Source organism: Vanellus vanellus (genome assembly GCF_965231255.1).
Source record: "Vanellus vanellus genome assembly, chromosome: 6".
NCBI lineage: Eukaryota > Metazoa > Chordata > Aves > Charadriiformes > Charadriidae > Vanellus > Vanellus vanellus.
The window spans coordinates 1,842,460-1,864,811 of record NC_138911.1 but is presented as its reverse complement, the minus strand read 5'-3'; the positions used below and the strand labels follow the sequence as shown (position 1 = coordinate 1,864,811).

General features: G+C 68.3%; 5 protein-coding genes across 5 annotated transcripts; 2 read left to right on the top strand and 3 right to left on the bottom strand.

The window, feature by feature from the left end:
- Positions 1–1,236: 1,236 nt before the first annotated feature.
- LOC309673636 (ribosomal protein S6 kinase beta-2-like) lies at positions 1,237–4,991 on the top strand (the record flags this gene model as incomplete). The annotated part of the gene is made up of 15 exons (XM_082485480.1): positions 1,237–1,340; positions 2,071–2,105; positions 2,186–2,306; positions 2,415–2,483; positions 2,546–2,693; positions 2,788–2,845; positions 2,946–3,046; positions 3,159–3,249; positions 3,368–3,458; positions 3,605–3,712; positions 3,824–3,886; positions 3,977–4,054; positions 4,142–4,249; positions 4,350–4,462; positions 4,823–4,991. The coding sequence occupies exons 1-15, from the start codon at positions 1,269–1,271 to the stop codon at positions 4,989–4,991; spliced, it is 1,425 nt and encodes a 474-aa protein (XP_082341606.1). The 5' UTR covers positions 1,237–1,268.
- A 611-nt stretch (positions 4,992–5,602) lies between these two features.
- LOC309673637 (protein tyrosine phosphatase receptor type C-associated protein-like) lies at positions 5,603–6,454 on the bottom strand. Its single transcript, XM_082485481.1, has one exon. It carries the CDS (start codon positions 6,347–6,349, stop codon positions 5,708–5,710), a length of 642 nt encoding a protein of 213 aa, XP_082341607.1. The 5' UTR covers positions 6,350–6,454; the 3' UTR covers positions 5,603–5,707.
- Positions 6,455–8,252: 1,798 nt separating this feature from the next.
- Positions 8,253–12,204, bottom strand: CORO1B (coronin 1B). Its single transcript, XM_082485804.1, has 10 exons — positions 11,989–12,204; positions 11,764–11,886; positions 11,537–11,666; positions 11,276–11,457; positions 10,946–11,065; positions 10,770–10,874; positions 10,535–10,680; positions 10,386–10,443; positions 9,005–9,304; positions 8,253–8,445 (listed from the first exon to the last, which is right to left on the bottom strand). The coding sequence occupies exons 1-10, from the start codon at positions 12,187–12,189 to the stop codon at positions 8,320–8,322; spliced, it is 1,491 nt and encodes a 496-aa protein (XP_082341930.1). The 5' UTR covers positions 12,190–12,204; the 3' UTR covers positions 8,253–8,319.
- A 1,698-nt stretch (positions 12,205–13,902) lies between these two features.
- Positions 13,903–15,201, bottom strand: LOC309673294 (putative G-protein coupled receptor 152; the record flags this gene model as incomplete). The annotated part of the gene is given in 2 exon segments (XM_082485034.1): positions 13,903–14,787; positions 14,791–15,201. Coding segments are annotated over 2 exon segments (1,296 nt in total).
- Positions 15,202–17,313: 2,112 nt separating this feature from the next.
- On the top strand, positions 17,314–20,361 carry LOC309673409 (calcium-binding protein 2-like). The gene is made up of 6 exons (XM_082485175.1): positions 17,314–17,684; positions 18,493–18,523; positions 18,838–18,981; positions 19,078–19,187; positions 19,853–20,000; positions 20,127–20,361. Exons 1-6 carry the CDS (start codon positions 17,436–17,438, stop codon positions 20,153–20,155), a joined length of 711 nt encoding a protein of 236 aa, XP_082341301.1. The 5' UTR covers positions 17,314–17,435; the 3' UTR covers positions 20,156–20,361.
- The last annotated feature ends 1,991 nt before the right edge of the window (positions 20,362–22,352 follow it).

The following is a 22,352-nucleotide window of genomic DNA, read 5'->3' as shown; positions in this document are numbered from 1 at the left end:
CTATAGCAACATACAGCTCCTATAGTGCCCCAGAACCTACAATAACACCAGTGCCTTACATGAACACATAGCCCCTATAGTGCCCCAGACCCTACAATAACACTAGCGACCCTGTAGCAACACAGAGCCCCTATAGGGCCCCAGACTCTACAATAACGCTAGCAACCCTACAACAACATACAGCCTCAGACCCTACACTAACACACAGCCCCTATAATGCCCATGACCTTACAATAACACTACTGACCCTACACGAACACACAGCCCCTGTAAATGCCCACAACCCTACAACAGCACACAATCCCTATAGAGCCCCAGACCCTACAATAACACACAGACCCTATAGTGCCCCAAACCCCACAATAACACTCGTGACCCTGTAGCAACACACAGCCCCTATAGGGCCCCAGACCCTACACTAATACACATCCCCTATAGTGCCTACGACCCTACACTAACACACAGAGCCTATAGCGCCCCAGACCCTACAATAACATTAGCGACCCTATAGCAACACACAGCCCCTACAATAACATTAGCGACCCTGTAGCAACACACAGCCCCTATAGAACCCCAGACCCTACACTAACAGACACCCGCTATTGTATCCACGACCCTACAATAACACACAGTCCCTATAGAGCCCCCGACCCTACACCAACACACCGCCCCTATAGTGCCCACGACCCTACAATAACAATCGCGACCCTATAGCAGCCCCCGGCCGCTGTAGCCCCCGCGACCCTACAATAACACCGCCGCCCCACCGCAGCCGTGTCGCCCCCGCGGCGCCACCGGTGCCCTACAACGCCGCGGGGGTCCCGAGCGGGGGTCGGGGAGGGGAGGAGGGGTGGGGGTTCCCCGTCTCTTCCAGGGGCGCTCCTCCCCCCTCGGCTGTCGTCACGGCGGCGCCGATGAGGTCACAGCGACGCGAAGCGGGCGGGGCGGGAAGGGGGGGGGGGGGGGGGTGTCCCCAGTAAAGGCTGTGAGCGGCCGGTCCGGCTCTGTCGTTGTCCCTTCGCGTCCCGTGTGTGACCCCCCACCCCCCTCCGCCACGGGACCCCCACGTTCCTCCCCCTCCGCCCCCCCCGCGGGAGTACAGCTCCCGGCGTGCCCCGCGCCGGGGATACCGGGGGACCCCTCCGGGTGACGCGCGGGAGGGGGGCGTGGTTAGAGGAAGGGGCGTGGTTAGAGGGGAGGGGCGGGGCCAACGGGGAGGGGCGGGGCCAACGGGGCGGGTCCCGCCGGGGTCCCGGTGCGGCGCCGTCATGGCGGGGGTGTTCGACATCGACCTGGAGACCGAGGAGGGCAGCGACGGGGACGAGCCCGAGCTGGGCGCCGTGAGCCGCCACCGGGGCGGGGAGGGGGGATCGGCACCGGCAGCGGGACGGGGATCGGGGACCGGTTGGGGACGAGGGGCACCGGGGCTGGGGGAGCACGGACCGGTGGATGGGGACGGGGCGACCGGGACAGGGACACCGGGACCAGCTGGGAACCGGGACGCGGATGGAGGGGGGTGATCGGTAGCGAGACCCGGTGGGGACAGGGCGGGGACCGGGGGGGATGCACCGGGGCCCGTTCGGTGCTGGGGACGGCGGGACGGGCGGACAGGCAGGAGGGAAGGGGGACGGGGACAGGGACACCGGGGTCCTGCCGGTGGCGGGGCCGGGGCGCAGCCAGGCTGGCGGTGGGGACGGGGCACGGGGGGCAACCGGGAACGGGGGGGGGGGGCGGGCGGGCACGGCCGGGCAGAGGGAGGATCCCGCGGGGCCGGGCCCGGGCTCAGCCCAAAAACATCCGGCCGGGCCGGCGCGGCACCTCGCCCCACGCTGCCTGTCATCGTCCCCTGCCTGCCACCGTCCCCTGCCTGCCACCGCACCCTGCCTGCCATCATACCCTACCTGCCACTGTCCCCTTCCTGCCATCATCCCCTGCCTGCCATCGTCCCCCACCTGCCATGTGTCCCCTGCCTGCCATCGTCCCCTGCCTGCCACTGTCCCCTGCCTGCCATGGGTCCCCTGCCTGCCATGGACACCCTGCCCACCACTGACCATGGGTTCCCTCCTGCAGGAGATGGAGCTGGAGCCCCGGGGGAACGGCCTGGAGTAAGTGGGGAGCAGGCAGGGGGGGACACACGCGGGGGACAGGCAGGGGGTCTGTCCCTGCTCACCCCCTCTCCCGACAGACCGGTGGGGCACTACGAGGAGATCGAGATCTCAGAGAGCAGCGTCAACAACGGCCCCGAACACATCGGGCCCCACTGCTTCGAGCTGCTCCGTGTTCTGGGCAAGGGCGGCTACGGCAAGGTGGGGGGCACGGCACACCTGGGGGGAGGGGGGGGCCCTTGAAGGTGCTGGGGGGGGGATCCGGTGAGGCCCGATGGTGTCCCCAACCACCTTCTGGTGTCCTTCCAGGTCTTCCAGGTCCGCAAAGTTCAGGGCACCAACACAGGGAAGATCTTCGCCATGAAGGTCCTGAAGAAGGTAGCGCCGCCCCGGCCCCCCCGGCCCCCCCGGGGAACCCCCGCTCACCGCCTCCCCCCCAGGCCAAGATCGCCTGCAACGCCAAGGACACGGCACACACCCGGGCCGAGAGGAACATCTTGGAGGCTGTCAAGCACCCCTTCATCGTTGACCTCATCTACGCCTTCCAGACGGGCGGCAAGCTCTACCTCATCCTGGAGTGCCTCAGCGGTAGGGCTGGGGGGGGCCGTGAGGGGGTGGGAGGGAGCAAGGGGGGGGGCGGGGGTGGCTCAAGGGGGTCCCGCTTGGACCTGTCATCTTGCAGGCGGAGAACTCTTCATGCAGCTGGAGCGGGAGGGCATCTTCTTGGAGGACACGGCTTGGTAGGGATTTTGGGGGGGGAAATAAAGGGGAGGGGGGCTATAATCCCATCCAGGAGCCCGACGCTGCTCACAGCCCCCCCACTTTCCTCCTCCCTCCAAGTTTCTACCTGAGCGAGATCACACTGGCGTTGGGCCACCTGCACTCCCATGGCATCATCTACCGTGACCTCAAGCCGGAGAACATCATGCTCAACAGCCAAGGTGGGCTTGGGGAGGGGATTTTGGGGGCGGGAGGGGGTGGGGGGTGGTCCCTAAGGATGACACTGACCTCCCATGTCCGCCCCCCCCCACCATCATCCTCCATGTCCCACAGGTCACATCAAGCTGACGGACTTCGGGCTGTGCAAGGAGTCCATCCACGACGGGGCCGTCACCCACACCTTCTGCGGCACCATCGAGTACATGTGAGGCGGGGGCGGCTGTGGAGGGATGGAATATGGGGGGGACGACTTGTCTTGGCCCCCCCATCTCTCTCAGGGCACACAACACTCCCCCCCCTCGCCATACCCCTGCCACCTCCAGGGCCCCCGAGATCCTGGTGCGCAGCGGGCACAACCGGGCGGTGGACTGGTGGAGCCTGGGCGCCCTGATGTACGACATGCTCACAGGATCGGCAAGTCCCACTCCTGTTCTTTCCTCCCCCCGGGGTGGGGTGAGGGTTTTGGGGGGGTGGGATGGGGTGGAGGAGTTGTCCTGGGGGTGGGGGGTCCCCACTGAGGTGACGCCAAACTCTTCCTTGCCACCCGCCGCCTCTCGCAGCCCCCCTTCACCGCCGAGAACCGTAAGAAGACCATCGATAAGATCCTCAAGGGCAAACTGGTGCTGCCACCATACCTGACGCCCGACGCGCGGGACCTGCTCAAGAAGGTACCCCCCCTCCACCATCCCTCCCCCCCCGACTTGTTTCTGTAGGTCCTACCAAAACTACCAACCCCACCGCCTCCGCCATGCCCCACTCCATCCCCTTTTCTCTTCCAGTTCCTCAAGAGAAACCCCAACCAGCGGGTTGGGGGGGGTCCGGGCGATGCGGCCGATGTGCAGGTACAGGCAGGGGTGGGCAGCGGGGTGGGTGCTCAGGCGGACCCCCCCCCCTTCTGCCTGACCCCCCCCTTCGCACCCCATTACCTGCAGAAACAGCCCTTCTTCCGCCACATCAACTGGGAGGACCTACTGGCCCGCAGGCTGGACCCCCCCTTCAAACCCTGCCTGGTATGGTTGGGGGATGGTGGGGGGGTACAGGGTGTGCTTTTTTTGGGGGGGAGCACCCACGGCCCGCTCTCCCACCCCCCCCCGCAGCAGTCGGAGGAGGACGTCAGCCAGTTCGACACCCGTTTCACCCGCCAGACACCGGTCGACAGCCCGGATGATGCCGCCATCAGCGAGAGTGCCAACCAAGCCTTCCTGGTACCGCGGGGGGGGGGGTGGCGGGCAGCGGGGGGGGACGACACGGACCCAGCACACCCCCCCCTCCCCATCCTCGCTGACCCCCCCTCCCTCCCCGCAGGGCTTCACCTACGTGGCCCCTTCGGTGCTGGAGAGCATCAAGGAGGGGTTCTCCTTCCAGCCCAAGGTGCGCTCCCCCCGCCGCCTCAACAGCAGCCCCCGCACCCCCGTCAGGTACCCCTGGGGGGGGGGGCACGGGGGGGGGGGGGCTGGAAGTGGTGGAGGGGGGAGGCAGTGGGGTGGGTGCTGCAGGGCACAGCAGCGAGGGGGGGGTGCTTTGGGATGGGGGAAGAGGGGGTTGGGCCATTGGAGTGGGCACCATGGGGTGTCGGGGGGGGACATGGGGTCAGGGGGTGTTGGGCACAAGGGGACAGTGCTGGGGGGGGGGGGGGGCGATGGAGGATAAGGGGGGCTTAGTGCCGCTGGTACATGTTGGGGGGGTGTTGGGCATAAGGGGACGGTGGGGGTGGGATGGAGGGTAGGGGGGGCTTGGTGCACCCCTTACCGCCCCATTCCACCCCCCACCCCCCCCAGCCCCGTGAAGTTCTCCCCCTTCGAGGCCTTCAAGCCGGGGGCGGCGGGGGAACCCATGGAGCTGGGGGCCAGCCTGCCCCCCCCCGCCGAGGGCACGGCCCCGCTGCCCATCAAGACCTCCGGGGGTGCCAAAAAGCAAAAGGGAAGCCGGGGGCGGGTGGCCAGGTAGGGGAGGGGGGGGGTGGAGGGGGTATTCGGGGGTGGGGGGGGAGGGGGGGAGGGGCCCGGTGCCCCCCCCGTGGGGCTGGGGGGGGGTGTCCCTGGACTGCTGCAGGTATGGCCCCCCCCTCCCCGGCACAGCCCCGCTCATGCTGCTGCCAACCGGGGCTGGGTTGGGGGGGACCGGGGCCCCCCCCCAAGGATGTTTGTGGGGCTCCCCCCAAGGGTGTGCTCCCCCCCACCCCTGGGTGTGGCCCCCCCCCGGGGTGTGTGTGTGGGGGGGGCCCCCCCAGTCGGAGGTGGGCGTGGCTGCTGGACATGTGCCAATTAAAGGACTTGCTGAGGCCGTGGTAGTCCTGTGATGGGGGGGCGGGGGGGGGGGGGCGAGGGATGTCCTGGGGGCGGCCCCCCGCCAATGTAGGCTGCAGGCTCCGCCCCTCCGCTCTATGCCCCGCCCATTCCCTCAGCCCCCGCCCCTTTTCCAGGCTCCGCCCCTTCCATCGCGCCCGCAGTGCTTCCCTATGCCTCACCCTTCCCCCTTAGCCACGCCCACTGTCCCCGGAGACACGCCCCCTCAAACTGGCATAGCTGCTCCTTTTTTTTTTTATTGGTCGATGCCCAGGCCTGTGCAGCCAATCAGGAGCCTGTGCTGGGGTGGGGGAGGAAAGCGGAGGAGGGTGGGGGTCCCCCGCGGGCAGGGCGGGGCCATCGCAGGGGGCGGGGCCATCACAGGGCGGTGACGTGGGGCCGCGCCTCCCCCCAGCCCGCCGTCCCCGAAAAAGCATGGAGGTCACTGAGGAGGGCCTCGGCGCTGCCCCCCGCCACTTGCCCCCCATCCGGGGGGCTCTCCCTGCCCTCCGGTGCCGCCTTAGCCTCCTCCTCCTCCTCCTCCTCCTCCTCCTCCTCCTCCTCCTCCTCTTCTTCCTCCTCTTCCTCCCGCTCATCCTCCTCCTCCTTCTCCTCCGGCCGCTGGTCCTGGCTCCACGGCATCAACTCTTCCTCCTCGTCCCGGGGGGCTGCTGCCACCTCCCCGTCCCCTTGGCAGGCTGGTACCATGGTGCCACCGTATCCCCGCAGCCGGTGCCAGCGTCCCCGCAGCAGCGCCAGCGCCCGGCGGCCCATGGGCCGGGGGTGGTAGCGGCCGGCCGAGAGCCGGCAGAGATGGTGCCAGGCCAGGGCCAACCCCACCACCAGGCAGAGCAGTAAACCCAGAAGGGCTCCCACCGTCCGGTCGCTCCGGCTTCCCACCGGTTCTGCCGCCGCTGCCAACCCGGCCAAGGCCAGCAGCACCGGTACCTGTGGGTACCGCCGAGCTCCAGCCTGCGGGTGAGGGGTTGGCGGGGTCACCGCCACGTGCCTGGCACGCATCCGGTGTTTACCGCACCCGGGGTGGCCGCCCGTCCCGGAAAACGGGGTAGGGCCGGGGCGAAGGGCAGAGGCTTAGGGGACAGGGAAGGGGGCATAGCCCCTCCCCCCGCCTCCGCCATCACCCCACGGTGATGGTGACGGTGATGGGAAGCTGCAGTCAGTGGGTGCCGCAGCACCTGCGGGTGCTGGGGGAGAGGAGCCAGCTCCTGCCCCCCTCCCCCCGTCCCCTGCCCACCCCACACGGCCCCACAGCATCCCCCCCCCAACCTCACCACACTGCCCGCACCCCCCCAAAAATGCCTCCCCGCAGCCTAACTGTGCTGCCCTCATCCCTTTCCCCCCAAAAACTGCACCCCCTCCCCCCCCAGGCCCTGCTGCGCCCCCCACCCCAGCCCCGCTGTGGGAGGGGGATCTGCCCCAGGGACCCACCATTGCCCCCCCCCCCAAAGCCCCTGGGGCAGCACCAGCGGTAGGGGGGGGGGTCAGTGAGAACCAAATTTGAATGAAGAACACCCCACCCCCACCCAAGATTTCATGGGGGAAACTGAGGCTGGAGAAGGGCCCTCTTCCCCCCTCCCCCAATCCTCCCAGCTCACTCCCATTCTGGTCGTGGACCCCCAGGTCTTGGACCGCCTCCCCCCCCCCCCCCCATCCTGCTCTGCTTTTCGGGGTGCTCACCATCAGCGGGTGCTGCCGGAGTGCGTCCTGGTGCTGTGGGTGCGAGCTGTGCTGGGGGGGCCCCCCCCGGTGCTTCCTGCCCCCACACAGCGGATGTATCTGTGCGGGGGGGTGAGGTGCCATCTGTGTCCCCCCCGCCTACCCAAAATGCACCCAGGGCCCTGGAAACCCGGAGTGGCTGCCAGCAGTGGGGACCTGCTCTGACCTGCCCCCCCCCCCAGGCTGTCCCCTGTTCCCCACCTTGGGGTCACCACAGCCCCCCCTTCCCCCCCATCCTGGGTCCACCGATCCCCCTGGGACTGTGATATCCCCTGGGGACACTGAGGGGATTACCCCCCCCCCAGGCACAGGGTGATGTGACACGTGCGTAGCGGGGTACCCATGGCACAGTGCTGATTTGGGGGGGGGGGCTGTATGCAGTCCCCATGGGGTGCAAGCCCTTCCCGCCGCGTCCCCCCATTTCCTGCCGAGGCGGGTGAGCTCGCACGCGTGACCGCTGCGCCTTCCTGTCCCCCCCCCCTCTCCCTGGCTTCGTTGTCCCCCCCTGGGTGGCCCCTGCAGCCATCAGAGCTCCCTGGCCCCACAATGAGCCCCCACCCCGCAAAACCCCACAGCAACCCCCCCCTCCCCAGCGCCTCACCCAGAACTTTTTCTTATAAAGTCCTTTATTTGGAGTGAAAATATAGTTTTTGACCCTGCACTGTAAAGGGGGGGGACGGGACACAGGGGATGGGGGACAGGGGATGGGAACAAGGAGGGGGAGGGGAGAAGAAGCCCCCAAAATATAGGGGGGACAATATTTCACAGTTAGGGGAGGGGGGCAGATCGTACCCTGACGCATAGGAAGGAGGGGAAGGACACCTCTCCCCCCCCCCCCCTCCCGCCCCAGCCCAGGGACAGGGGGTGCAGGGGGTAGTGTTTGATCCCAGGAATAGCCCCCCCAGCCCGAGAACATTTGGGGGGGGTGGGGGAAAAATGGTCCATGATTTGGGGAGGGGAGGAGGGAATGGTCCATGATTTGGGGGGGGGAGGGGGGGGGCAGCACCCAGTAAGGCAACAGGGGTGAGGGGGGAGCTGCCAGAGGGGCGGCCAGCCCTCCAACTGGGGACACACACACACACACAGGGGACAGACCCCAGGAGGGGTAGGATGGCTTGGGGGGGGACCCTGGGGCGCAGGCATGGTCCCTGGCAGGCAAGGGGGGGGGGGGGGGGGGGGGGGGAAGGAGGGGGGTGTCCCCGGGGGGTGGTGGTGGTGGTCCCTGAGGGGTTGGGGGGGGTGGTGGCGGGTCCCTAGACGTGGCCGTTCTCGAGGCGGCTGAGCTGCTCCTCCAGGCGGGCGATGCGCTGGCCCTGCTCCGCCACCAGCGCCCGCAGCGCCGCCACCTCCTGCAGCACCTCCTCCAGCCGCCCGCCAGCCTGCGCGCAGGAGGCCCCGCCCACCCCCGTCAGCCACGCCCACCGAGGCCACACCCACCACTGCCCCCCCCATGGGGCGGGCCACGGGATTGGCCACGCCTATGCAGACAGCCCCACCCACTGCCCCAGCATGACCACACCCATGACACGCCCCCACCCACCACACCAGCTTGGCCCTGCCCACATCAGACCCCGCCCACTGCCCCACCCACCCTTGGCTCCACCCACCCCGCAGCCCCACCCACCCCCGGGGACCCCCACCCACCCAGACCATCACCCACTTTATAAGCTCCACCCACTCCACTGCCCCACCCGCAGAGACCCCACCCACCCCCTTGCCACACCCACAGATGCCCCACCCACAGATGCCCCACCCACTTCATACCCCACCCACAGACCCCACCCACTCCATGGCCCCACCCCCAGAGACCCCACCCCCAGAGACCCCACCCCCTAGCCCCGCCCACTCCCTAGCCCCGCCCACTCCCTAGCCCCGCCCACTCCCTAGCCCCGCCCACTCCCTAGCCCCGCCCACTCCCTAGCCCCGCCCACTCCCTACCGTGGGTGCAGAGGGGACTGTTCCCAGGGCCGGGGGGGCGCTGAGGCGGGTGGGGGCGGCGGCGGCGGGGGGCGTGGAGGGCGGCGTGGTGGCGGCGGCGGTGGCGGTGGCAGGGGGACGGCTGTCGTGGAGGACGGTGCGGCGGCTCACCTTGAGGTCCCGCTGTTTGCTGGGGACGTAGGCCTGCCGCAGGGACACCAGCACCGGCCCCGCCGTCCGCCCCGCCACCCACTCCTCCGCCTCCATCGCCGCCTCGGGGCCCGCCGTGTCAGGGTACAGGTCGTCCTGGAATAGGTCCGACTGTGCCCCCCCAACCCCCCAAAAACCAAAAGGTCAGAAGGGCTCATGGGATCCTCACGGCATCCTCACGCTGCCCCCATGGGGACACCACCACCCAGGCACGGTGTTCTGGCCCAGGATCCCACCCAGCCCATGCTGGGACCTCCCCCCAGCCACAATGTCCTGCTCTGGGACCCCACACAGACCCCATGGGGACCCCCACCCAGTCTGACTGGGGACCCCACCACCCAGGCACCATGTCCTGCCAGGGACCCCACACAGACCCCATGGGGACCCCCACCCAGCTCCCATCTCCTGGACCCTGCACAATCTGGATGGGATCCCCCCACCCAGGCACCATAACTGACCCAGGGACCCCACCCAGCCCCCCACTGGGACCCCCACCCAGCCATCATGTCCTGCCAGGGACCCCGCACAAACCCCATGGGGACCCCACCACCCAGGCACCATGTCCTGCTCTGGGACCCCACACAGACCCCATGGGGACCCCCACCCAGCTCCCATCTCCTGGACCCTGCACAATCTGAATGGGACCCCCCCACCCAGGCACCATAACTGACCCAGGGACCCCACCCAGCCCCCCACTGGGACCCCCACCCAGCCATCATGTCCTGCCAGGGACCCTGCACAAACCCCATGGGGACCCCACCACCCAGGCACCATGTCCTGCTCTGGGACCCCACACAGACCCCATGGGGACCCCCACCCAGCTCCCATCTCCTGGACCCTGCACAATCTGGATGGGACCCCCCCACCCAGGCACCATGACTGACCCAGGGACCCCACAAAGACCCCATGGGGACCCCCACCCAGCCTGATTGGGGACCCCCTCACCCAAGCACCATGACCAACCCAGGGACCCCACAACGACCCCATGGGTCCCCCACCCAGTCTGACTGGGGACCCCCCCACCCAGGCACCATGTCCTGCCAGGGACCCCACATAGACCCCATGGGGACCCCTACCCAGCCTGACTGGGGACCACCACCCAACCAGCTCCCCCTGCCCAGGGACCCCCATCCTGCCGCCATGCCCGGAGCTGGGGTGTCCCAGTCCCCACCACCCCGAAGTCCCTGCTGACCTTCCTTGGCACCGTCATGATGATGGGCTCACACTTGCGCTCGTGCAGCTTGTAGAACCTGCCGGGGTGGGGACGGAATAGGGGGGGAGGGTCATGGGGAGGGAAAATGGGGGTCCCCCTCCTTGTCCCCGCCGTGTCCTCATGCCCACCTGGCGATCTCGCACTTGCTGACGTCCAGCCCACGCTTGGGCATCCAACCCATGCCCCGCTGGGGCTCCTTACTGGTGAAGGTGTTGAGAAAATGGATGTAGGGTGGCTCCTCCGTGATCTCGAAGTACCGGATGCTCGAGTCGCCCTGGGGACACGGCATTAGAGGGGTCCATGGGTCGGGGGGGGGGGGTGACACCCGTGGGAGAGGCAAAGGGGGACACTGCAGGACCGTACCTTGCCACAGACGTAGACCACGTTGGTGTCGGGGTCGTAGAAGGGCAGCAGAGCCCCGTTGCTGGAGTCCAGCTCCTGCAGCCCCATGGGCTCCTCCAGGTTCTCCTGTGGGGTGACGTGTCAGCCCCATGGGTCACCCTGACATGGTCCCGTGGGACCCCCGGGGCGCTCCTCACCGTGTCCCACAGTGCCAACTGCCGCTCGCTCATGCGACTGAAGCCGGTGGTGAAGATCTTGCCGTCGGCCAAGAAGATGGCCCGCATGGGCCGAGCCCCCTCGTGAGCCCGTTCCTTCTCCTGGGGAGGGGACAGGGGGTCAGCGGCACCGTCCCAACACGCCGGGGAGGGGCAGGGAGCAGAGGACACCCATGGGACAGTGAGGACCACCAGGGGACAACAGCAGCGCTGGGGACGGGGGTGTGTCTCCCCCTGAGGACCACAGCAGGATGGCGCCTTGGGGACACAGGCAGGGTGACAGGTTTCTCCGGGGGAGAGGGGAGGACTCACAGCCACCACGGTGCCGCGGCGGGGGTCGATGACGCGGACGCTCTTGTCCTTGCAGGCGGTGCAGAAGCGGGCGCCGTCGCGGCTCCAGCTGACGCTGTAGATGAGGTCGGGGTGCAGTCCCTCCAGGCGGTACAGCTCCTCCGCCGTCCCCACGTTCCAGATCAGCACCACGTTGTCACAGCCTGGCAGAAGGCGCGGATGGACGATTGTCACCTCGGCCACGTGCCCGCCATCAAACCACCCACTCCCCCCACCCCGTACCTGCGCTGAGCAGGACGTTGCGGGCGGTGGGGTGCCAGGAGATGATGCCCACGCGTTTCGAGTGTCCCTCCAGCACCACCACCGGCTCCGTCAGCGGTTGGCTCAGCCCGTTCTCGGGGATCTGCCAGACCTGCCGGGGCACAGGAGGGGGACAGGGGACAGTGGGCAAAAGGGGGTGGCCCCCCCAGCCCTGGGCCATGCCCTTCACCCCCCTGTCACCCCCTCACCATGACGGTGCAGTCCTCCGAGCCGCTGGCGATGACGTGGTCGTTGTGGGGACACCAGTCGATGTCGAGGACGGGACCCGTGTGGCCGCAAACAGTGGGGTACGACTTGTCGATGCGCCCGGTCTGGGGACAAAGGGACACGGGGAGAAGGTGATGAGGGGGAGGTCACCCACCAGCGCGGACCCTCCCTCCCCGCGCCGGCATCCCCGGTACCGCCGCCGGCACCTTGTGCAAGGGCAGGACGAGGAACGCGCCGCCGCCGCTGGCCTCCACGATGATGGCGACGAAGGAAGGGTTGACGGCGCAGAAGGTGCTGTCCCAGGTGACACGGGAGACGCGGATGTCATCGTAGCACTGCTCCGTCTTCACCGGTTGCCCGAAAACGTGCCGGAATTTGCTCTGCCGCACCACCTTGCGAAACGACATGGCTGGGGCGCACCCCGGGCCGGGGTCAGCGGTGCGGGGGGACACCCCTAAAATGTGGGGCAGAGCCAGAGCCCGGCCAAGGACACGGGGAGGTGACACGGGGCGCCCTAGAGGTGCTGTGGGTGACGGGACGAGGCGGGGGGGATTGCCGTCCCCGTCCCCCGCCCCGGGTAAAGGGCGTCTCGGCCCCTCCCGGGAGCGGGAAGCCGGGGCTGCCCTGTGCCCGCCGGGCAAACAAACCTCTCCCGGCCCGTCCCTGCCCCATGGCGGGGGGCTCGGGGACAAGGGGGGGGGGGAGTGTCCCTCCAGCAATGGGGACAGGGCTGGCCCCTCCAGACATGGGGGACGGGGACAAGGGTGTCCCCCTGGGTAGGGGGATGGGGAGAGAAAGGGGGACAGGGATGGCCCCGTCGGGTCGTGGGACAAGGACAGGGATGGGGACAGGGATGGGGACAGGGATGGCCCTGCCGGGTAAGGGGACAGGGATGGGGACAGGGACAGGGATGGGGACAGGGATGGGGACAGGGATGAGGACAAGGATGGTTCTGCCGGGTAAGGGGACAGGGATGGGGACAGGGATGGGGACAAGGATGGGGACAGGGATGGGGACAGGGGTGGGGACAGGGGTGGTTCTGCCGGGTAAGGGGACAGGGATGAGGACAGGGATGGGGACAGGGAAGGGGACAAGGAAGGGGACAAGGACAGGGATGGGGACAGGGAAGGAGGGTGGGGGGAAACCTCAGGGGACAGGGACAGGGACAGGGATGACCCCCTGGGGAGGAGGGGGGGGTGGGGGGAACGGGACCTCGGGGGACAGGGACGGGGACGGGGACGGGGTTGGGGACGGTCGCTCCGGGTGCGGGTCGGTTCCCCCCAGGCCGGGCCCCGGTGCTGCCGCCCCATCCCCGCCGTCCCGGGGCCCGCAGCGCCTGGGGGTAGCGATGGCGGTGCCGTCCCCGCACTCACCGGCGGGCCGGGGCCGGGGCCGGGGCCGGGGCCGGGGCCGGGACCGGGACCGGGGCCGGTGGGAGCGGGCGGCGGCGCGCGGGGCCGGTGGCGGAGGCGGGAGGGGGCGGGGGCAGGAAGTGACCGGGGCCGTCCCGCCCCGCCCCGCCCCGCGCATGCGCACCGCGCGCGGGGGCGGGAGGCGGGGGAGAGGGGGGAGCCGGTACCGGGGGCGGCGGGGGGAGGGACGTGGATCGGGCGGCGGGGGGGTTGTGGGAGACGCCACGGCACCGGGGGCGGCGGGGGCCACCCCGTGGGGCAGTGTCGCGCCGTGGGGCAGTGTCGCGCCGTGGGGCAGGGCAGCACCCCACGGGGTGGCCCGGCGTAAGTCTCCCGTGGGCACCCACTGAGCCCGGGCAGTCACCACACTGTGCCCCACGGGTGGCCGTGCCCCACTGGGTCCCCGTCTGCCTGGGGTGGGCACGGGGCTCAGCCCACGCGGGGGGCACGGCGGGGACGTGGGGGACACCCGGCCCTGTGCCACCCCACAGCCGTGCCGGACGGGGATCATGGAGCTGCTGGTGGGGACCCCACGGGTGGCTCAGACCGTGGGTGGGTGACAGCAGTGGGTGGCACAGGGGTGATGGCAGTGGGTGGCACAGGGGTGCCAGTGGCAGATGGCACAGGGGTGATGGCAGTGGGTGGCACAGGGGTGACGGTGGGTGGCACAGAGCTCATGGAGCTGCTGGTGGGGACCCCACGGGTGGCTCAGACCGTGGGTGGGTGACAGCAGTGGGTGGCACAGGGGTGATGGTGGCGGATGGCACAGGGGTGACTGGGTGGCCCAGAGGTGATGAGAGAGGGTGGCACAGGGGTGTTGGTGGCGGATGGCACAGGGATGACAGTGGTGGATGGCACAGGAGTGACAGTGGGTGGCACAGGGCTGACAGTGGCTGGTGGCACAGAGATGATGGCGGTGGGTGGCACAGGGCTGACAGTGGCAGATGGCACAGGGGCGAGGGTGGCGAGTGCCACATGGGCGAGGGCAGCGGGTGGCCCGGGGGTGAGGTCAGCAGTTGGCGCAGGGCTGACGGCGGCGGGTGACACAGGGGTGACAGTGGCCGGTGGCGTGTGGGCGAGGGCAGTGGGTGCCAGGCGGGCCAGGACGGCGCGCGGCAGGCGGGCGAGGTGGTGGCAGGCGCGGGAGCCGAGCAGCAGGTAGAGGCAGGGGTTGAGGCAGCTGCTCAGGTTGAAGGCCAGTCCCAGCAGGTAGAGGAGGTGACCCGGTGGGTTGGGGACCACCAGCTGCAGCAGCTGGGTGACCTGGAAGGGCAGATGCAGCAGCACGTAGGCGCTCAACGTGGCCGCCACGATGCGCTGGAAACGGGCGGGCGGGTGGCCGCCTTGACCGCGCCGACACCACGCCAGCACCAGGGCGGTGCCGTGACATGTCACCACCACGCCGAAGGGCACCAGCCCTTCCACCACCACCTCCAGCCACCGCATCGGCACCTCCCAGCTCCCTCTTTTGCTATGGCACGCCACCGCCCCGGGTTTCACCTCTTCTGCCACCGACAGCGCCGCGTCCGGCACGCTGCACACCCCCGCCACCAGCCAAGCCCCTACGCACAACGCCGCCGGTAAACGAGCCGGTCACCGGCACCGGTACCAGAGCGGGGCGGCTACCAGCAGGCAACGGTCCAGGCTGATGGCCGCCAGCAAGAAGAGCCCGCTGTAGTAGCCCAAGCCATAGAGGAACTGGTGGAGGCGGCAGAGGTGGGTGCCCAGTACCCACTGGTGGTCGTGGGCCACCGACCAGATCTGCAGGAGGGAGTTGGCGAGGAAGAGGAAGTCGGAGGTGGCCAGGCTGAAGATGAAGGTGGCCAGTCCCCGGCACCGCAGGCGCCAGCCCGTCAGCCAGAGGGTGAAGGCGTTGGCGGGCAACCCCAGCACCGCGCAGGCCACCAGCAGCTGCCCGTCCCATGTCAGGGGGACGGGGGGTGGCGGGGACAGGGTGGGGGGTGGCAGGGACAGCGTGGGGGGCAGCGTGGCATTCGATGGCTCCATCGCCCTGGCTCCAGCCCTGCAGGCAGTGTGGGTGGCTCAGGGCTGCGGGAAGGGGTGTCACCCCCTCCCGTGTCACCCCCTCCCGTGTCACCCCCTCCTGTATCACCCCCTCCCGTGTCACCCCCTCCCATGTCACCCCCTCCTGTATCACCCCCTCCCGTGTCACCCCCTCCCATGTCACCCCATCCTGTATCACCCCCTCCCGTGTCACCCCCTCCCATGTCACCCCATCCTGTATCACCCCATCCCGTGTCACTCCATCCCATGTCACCCCCCTTCCATCTCACCCCATCCCGTCTCACCCCCTCCGGTGTCACTCCTTCCCGGGTCACCCCCTCCCATGTCACCCTGTCCTGCAGTACCAACCCAGTGTGTCCCCCCATAAACCCCCCGACCCACCGCAGCCTGGCTTTCTCCTGCCCTGCCCTCATTTTGGGGTACCCCCCCCTGCGCCCCCCTATGGTGTGTGTCACCCCGTGCCCGCTGAGGCCATCGCACCCTGGCCAAGCCTGGGGACACCCCACCAAGCCCCTGTGCCCGGGGGGTCCGTGGCAGTAAATAGCGTAGGACCTACCTTAATGGTGGGGAGCGCTCGGGCAGAGGCGGCGGGTGGGGGGCACCCGGCTGCGGGGTGCCCTATATGTGGGAGCAGGTGGGAGGGGCTGCAATTTTGAAGCTCCGCCCACTATCTCCCCCCCCCCCCCCCTTGGCAGTGACACACACACACCCCCTCCCAAAATCTCTCCCCCCCCCAGCACTGACCCTAATGGCAGCTTGGGGGTAGGGGAGCTCGGGGGGGGGGGATGGCCCCAGCCCTGCCTCAGTTTCCCCACTCGGCGTAGGGGGGGGGGGGGGGCACGCGGGGACCCCGCTGCCCATTATCGGGGCACGGCAGCGGCTGCCGGCAGAGCGGAAGTGGCCCCGCTATCGCTGCGCAGGGACGGTGACATGGGGCAGAGGGGGCGGCCAGGGGACAGGGACCCCCTCTCACCCACGGCCACCCAGAGCTGGCCCAGTGGGACATGGGGTTGGGGGTCCCGGGGCGGTGGGGAGCCCCCCTGGGTGGGGACATGGGGGGGACACACGTGCCGTGGCGGTGGCAGCGGGCGCACGCAGGGGCTGGTGCGGCGGTGTCCCCGCGATGGCATCTCCCTGTCATGCGCTGGCTTCCTGCTGTCACCCGCCCTGCAGCTGCTGAGCCAGGCTGATGGTATCGCGGTGGCACGGGGGGGGGACACTGGGGGCCTGTGACCGCCACTGCCACTGCACCCATGGCTGTCACATCCCGGCGGGGGGATGGGTCCCCATGCTGGGGATGGGTGTCTGGGCTGGGGACATGGGTGGTGGCCACGGGGTGAGAGCACTGGGGGCATGGGTTGGTGCTGTGGACACAGATGGTGGCCTTGAGGTGTCAGCACTGGGGACAGGGGTGGTGGCCACGGGGAGAGAGCGTTGGGGACGTGGTTTTGTGCTGGGGACACTGGCGGTGGCCATGGGGTGAGTGTGTTGGGGACGTGGGTTGGTGCTGTGGACACAGATGGTGGCCTTGAGGTGTCAGAATTGGGGACAGGGGTGGTGGCCACGGGGAGAGAGTGTTGGGGATGTGGTTTTGTGCTGGGGACACTGGTGGTGGCCATGGGGTGAGGGCGTTGGGGATGTGATATGGTGCTGGGGACACTGGTGGTGGCCACAAGGTGAGAGTACTGGGAATGTGGGCTGGCGCTGGGGTCACAGATGGTGGCTATGGGGTGAGTGTGTTGGGGACGTGGGTTGGTGCTGTGGACACAGATGGTGGCCTTGAGCTGTCAGCATTGGGGACACTGGTGGTGGCCATGGGGTGAGAGCATTGGGGATGTGGTTTGGTGCTGGGGACACTGGTGGTGGCCACGGGTACCAGCACTGGGGATGTGGGGCAGTGCCAGTGCATGGACTCGGACGATGTCCCTAGGACGTGCGATGGGGACCTGGCCGGCGTCTGGGAGCACCGTGACCGTGTGGCTCTGCCCCAGCGCGATGCCATGGAGGGTGGCGGTGGCCGGTGGCCATTTCCTGCCGCTAATCGCTGCTAATTGGCTTTGCCCTGCCCGGGTCCAGGCAGCCCATGGTTGGGGTGGGAGGGGGGGGGGGCGGCACGTCGGGGCGTAAGAGGATTTCTCTGCCGCCTTCTTAAGGCTCGGCCGCCCCGGGGTCCCGCTCCCTGCCCGCCTGCCTGCTGCCCACCCGGCCCCGGCCCCATGCCACGCACCCGGGGGGACAAGGGGGCCCCCAAGGACACGGAGACCCCGGGTAAGGGGAAAGGGGGGGAGGTGGGCGAGAAAACCCCCAAAGCCCCCGAGGACGGAGGTCCCCCCGGCACCAAAAGCCCCGGCTCCGAGTCCCGGCACAGCGGCCACGGGCAGAAGAACGGCAAGAAGGGCCCCGGGGACCCCCACGCCACTGCCACCAAGACCTACTCCCCCTTCCTCAACACCGTCTTCGGCAAGGTGGGGGCAGCCGGGCGGGGCACTGGGGATGGAGGGGACATGGGGACATGGGGACGAAGTCAGGGATGCTCTGGGACCCTGGGGACGGAGGGAACAGTGTGGCCCTGGGGATGGGGACGGGGATGGGGACAGTCCAGGACCCTGTGGATGGAGGGGACACGGGGGCAGTGAAGGTGAGGTTGGGGATGCTCTGGGGATGGAGGGGACATGGGGCACTGGGGACAGGGTCAGGGACACTCTGGGACCCTGGGGATGGAGGGGACATGGAGGCACCGGGGATGGTGCTGGGGATCTTCTGGGACACTGGGGATGGAGAGGACGTGGAGGCACTGGGGATGGGGTCAGGGAAGCTCTGGGACCCTGGAGATGGGACCATTGGGGACAGGACTGGGGACACTTGGGGACTCTGGGGATGGAGAGGACCCGGGTGCACTGAGGATGGTGTTGGGGACACCCCAGAGCCCTGGGGCAAGAGGGGACACCCAGAGGGACAGCTTGAGAAAGGGCAGCCGAGCCCCCCACCTCCAGGACTACGGATCACCCCCGGCAGCGCCCATGGGTGCCGGGCAAATCCCATTCGGAGCCTGGGGGGTCCCGGGTTGGGGCAGCCCCAGGGCGGGTGGGTGGCAGGAGATGGGACACGGGGGCCAGGGCAGGGCTTTGCCCTCTCCAATCCCTCTAATCCCTCCCGCCGGAGTTAATTTTGGCCCACGCTTAACGAAGGTGACACCGCGGTTTGCTGGGGGGGGGGAAGGTTGGAGCTGAGCTGGGTCTGATTCTGCCCCCACCCTGTGTGTGCCCATCCCAGGAGCGGGAGCTGTCACCAGAGGAGCTGGACGGTGAGCAGTGAGGGGGACAGAGGGGCACAGGGGGCTGGGGGCATGGGGGGAACGTGCCATGGAGGGATCTGCCATGGGACATGGTGCTATGGGGACACGTGCCATGGAGGGCTCTCCCATGGGGCGTAGTGCCATGAGGACACAGACCATGGAGGGCTCTGCCATGGGACGTGGTGCCATGTGGCACAGTGCCATGGGGACACGTGCCACAGCACTGCGTCCAGTGAGGGACCTGCCCTGGGATGGCACGGTGCCTGAGGGACCCCTGCGCCTGATGGGGTCTGTGTGCCCGTGTGTGCCCGCGTGTGTGGCAGAGCTGCTGGACGCCTTCAAGGAGTTTGACACGGACCAGGACGGGTACATCAGCTACAAGGACCTGGGCGCCTGCATGCGCACCCTGGGGTACATGCCCACCGAGATGGAGCTCATCGAGATCTCCCAGCACGTCAAGATGAGGAGTGAGCGTGGGGCCGGCTGCCGTGGGGCCAGGGAGGGGGGCGGAGGGGCAGGGGATGGGGCGTGGGGCACTGAGGTTGTCCCTTTGCCCTGCGCAGTGGGCGGCCGCGTGGACTTCGAGGACTTTGTGCAGATGATGGGGCCGAAGCTGCGGGAGGAGACAGCCCACATGGTGGGTGTGAGGGAGCTCAAGATCGCCTTCCGGGAGGTATGTCCACCGCCACGGGGGACTACGGCCATTGGGGGTCCACAGCCACAAGGGTGACCACAGGCATGGAGGTCACAGTGGGAGGGGACAGTGACCATAGGGAGAACATGAACATGGAGGAGTGGTGTCCATGGGGGTGACCCCAGGAACGGATGGGGACAATGACCACGGGAACACAGTGGTAATGATGGCCACAGGGGTGACCACAGACACATGTGTGACCACCGGCATGGAGAGGACAGCAACCCTGGATAGACCATAGGGGGACATTGACCATGGGGTTGACCACAGGCATGAAAGGGACAGTAACCATGGGAAGACCATGGGGTGACCATGACCATGGGGAAACGGTGACCATGGGGGTGACTGTGGGCATGGAGTGGGTAGTGACCATGGGAAGACCATGGGGAGACCATGGGGGTGACCACAGGCATAGAGGGGATGATGAGCATGGGAAGACCATGGGGGGATGGTGACCACAGGGGTGACCACAGTAACGGAGGGTATGGTGACCATGGGAAGAACTTGGGGTGACAGTGACCATGGGGATGACCACAGGCATGGATGGGATGGTGACCGCAAGAAGACCAGGGGGTGACCGTGGTCCTGGAGGGAGGGTGGTGGAGCCGGTGGGGAGGGTGACCCCCAACCTGCGGGCGCCGCAGTTCGACATGAACGGGGACGGGGAGATCAGCAGCGGGGAGATGCGGGAGGCCATCGCGGCGCTGTTGGGGGAGCAGCTGAAGGCGCAGGAGGTGGACGAGATCCTGCAGGACGTGGACCTCAACGGGGACGGGCGCGTGGACTTTGACGGTGAGGGCCCCCCCGTCCCCTGCACCCCCTCCTGCCCCATGGCATGTGGCCTGGGGAGGGGGGGGGGGTGGCGCAAATGGTGGCCCATCTCTGGGTCCCCTCACCCCCTCCTCCCTCACCCCGCAGAGTTCGTTATGATGCTGTCATCCCGGTAACGAAGCTTTGGGGCAGGAGGGGGACCCCCACCCCACCACCATCTTTGGCAGGCGCTCCCTGCCCCGGCCTGACCCTGCCCCCCCAACCTCTCTGCCACCATTAGGGTTCAGAGTGAACAGCTGGAGCCGAGCCCACATCTGGCAGCGGGGCAGATGTGAAACCCCCGAGCCCAACAACCCCGGGGGGAAGGGGGGGGGGGGGCGATAAAGGGGAGCACCGCAATAAACCCCCTTGATCAGAGCTGGCGGTGTCTGTTGGACGATGGGGGGGGGGGGGGTGACAAGAGGTGGCAGGGTCCCCAAACCCCCGCGAGGCAGCCAAGGTCGGTGCTTGGGGGGGGGGGGGGGGGGGTGTCCCACGGGGGACAGTGATGGCGGCCGCTCCACCCCCGCCGCTGCGCGCGGGGATACCGGAAGTCTCCGGATCACATGGACCCAACTCGCGCTCTGCCATTGGCTGGGTGATCCGACTCTCCTCAACCATCCGGCCAATCAGTGTGCGGGGGGGGCGGGAATATAATCCGCCTGAGATGTTTCCCTCCAACCAATCAGAGCGAGGGCGGGCGTAGGCTCAACCAATCCGCGGAGGGCACCGTGGGGACACCCCCTGGCATGAAGGGTCCCCAAAAAGCCAAACAGAACGGCGGTGGAGTCGATGGCTCCACTGGGGCTCGAACCCAGGACCTTCTGCGTGTAAAGCAGACGTGATCACCCCTACACCATGGAGCCGGCCACGGGGCCGCTGGGAGGGGGAGGTCTGTGGCGCAAGAGAGAGCGCGTTGGACTTTTAACCATCGGAGATCATGAGTTCGAGTCCCACGGGGGGCGCTGCTGTTCCTGGGGGCGGGGGGACACCCACGCCACGGGGACTATCGGGACAGGCACCCACCCCCAAGACAGACACCCACCTCTGGCAGCCCGTAGCTCCCTTTCACGGCGGGGGGCAGGAGCATAGGGACTGCCCCAGGTGCCCCCAAACAACCCCAGGGGTCTGAGGGGCCCATGGGAGTTGTCTGGGGGACACAGAGGGGCCCACCGGCTGTCCAGGTCCCAGGTGACGGGGACAAGGAGCCGTGTCCCCCAGGCAAGGGGGGGCTGCGGGAGCCAGGGTGGCACTTGGGGACCCCCAGGAACATGGGGGATGCCCATGCATGGGGGCACAGTGGGATGTCAATGGCAGCTGAGTGCCAATGGTGGCATCAGGGGGACATGTCGAGGTGCCCATGGTGCCCTGATGCCCAGGAGGAGGAAGGGTGGGGACCCCGTGGGTCCCCCCATCACCCCCCCATAGCAGGAGCTGCCCGGGTAGCTCAGCCGGCAGAGCATCAGACTTTTAATCTGAGGGTCCAGGGTTCAAGTCCCTGTTCGGGCGTTGCCACCCCCTTTTTTGGGGGGGTGCAGGGGGCTTGGGTGGTCCCTCAGCTCCCCACAGAATCTCAATATCGGGGGGTGGGGGGCGGGGGTCCGTTTGAGATCAGCACCCATCTTTCCCCCCATCCCCCCAGAGAGCAAGCACAGCCGAGGTGGGGCATTCACAGATTTTAATTTAGTTGTTTTCCTGGAGGGGGAAAGAAGGAAAAAGGAGAAAAAAAAAAAAAAAAAAAAAAAAAAGGCATCATACGCCCCCACTTTTCCATTTTGGGGGTGCAGAGACACCCACCGCCTCCCCCCCCCCCCCCCAGCGCATCTCCCCACCCCTGTAGTGTTTGGGGGGTGCAGGGGACCGCTGCTCCCTGGACATGGGTGGGAGAGATAACCCCCCCTTCTCCCCAAAATCCTGGGACCACCCCCTGCCCTAAACAACCTCCGGGGAAGGCACCTCGAGGGGGGGAGGGGCCCCCGTGGCCGGAGGACACCCCGGGGGGAGGCTGGGGACGGGTGCCCGCTCCCCTGGGGCTCCGCAGAGGGAGAAGGGGACGCCGCTCGCTCTCTACATATATATAATATACACCTATAGAACAGGCCGGGGGGGCAGAATCTTGGCCCCCCACCCCATGAGCACCCCAACGCCTGGGGGAGGGGGGCAGCGAAGGGAAATGAAAAATGGGGAGGGGAAGAGACCAAGGCCAGCCTCGGGCTCGCCCCGCTGCGCCCACCGCCCGGGCAGAGCCGGCCCCTGCCCTCCCCGGGGGTCCCGCTGCCCGCCCACCCCCGGGGAGGGGGACGGGACCGTGCAGAAGTATATGGGATGAAGGGG

What these genes read in the sequence shown, in the direction of transcription:
- LOC309673637 (XM_082485481.1), bottom strand. Translation starts at nt 6,349, where the DNA reads ATGCGTGCCAGGCACGTGGCGGTGACCCCGCCAACCCCTCACCCGCAG.
- CORO1B (XM_082485804.1), bottom strand. Translation starts at nt 12,189, where the DNA reads ATGTCGTTTCGCAAGGTGGTGCGGCAGAGCAAATTCCGGCACGTTTTC. An exon ending in TCGTCCTGCCCTTGCACAAG is followed by an intron (nt 11,887 to 11,988) that starts GTGCCGGCGGCG and finishes CTTTGTCCCCAG; the next exon opens with ACCGGGCGCATCGACAAGTC. An exon ending in AGTTGGCACTGTGGGACACG is followed by an intron (nt 10,875 to 10,945) that starts GTGAGGAGCGCC and finishes GTCACCCCACAG; the next exon opens with GAGAACCTGGAGGAGCCCAT.
- LOC309673409 (XM_082485175.1), top strand. Translation starts at nt 17,436, where the DNA reads ATGCCACGCACCCGGGGGGACAAGGGGGCCCCCAAGGACACGGAGACC. An exon ending in CCAGCACGTCAAGATGAGGA is followed by an intron (nt 18,982 to 19,077) that starts GTGAGCGTGGGG and finishes TGCCCTGCGCAG; the next exon opens with TGGGCGGCCGCGTGGACTTC. An exon ending in CGGGCGCGTGGACTTTGACG is followed by an intron (nt 20,001 to 20,126) that starts GTGAGGGCCCCC and finishes CTCACCCCGCAG; the next exon opens with AGTTCGTTATGATGCTGTCA.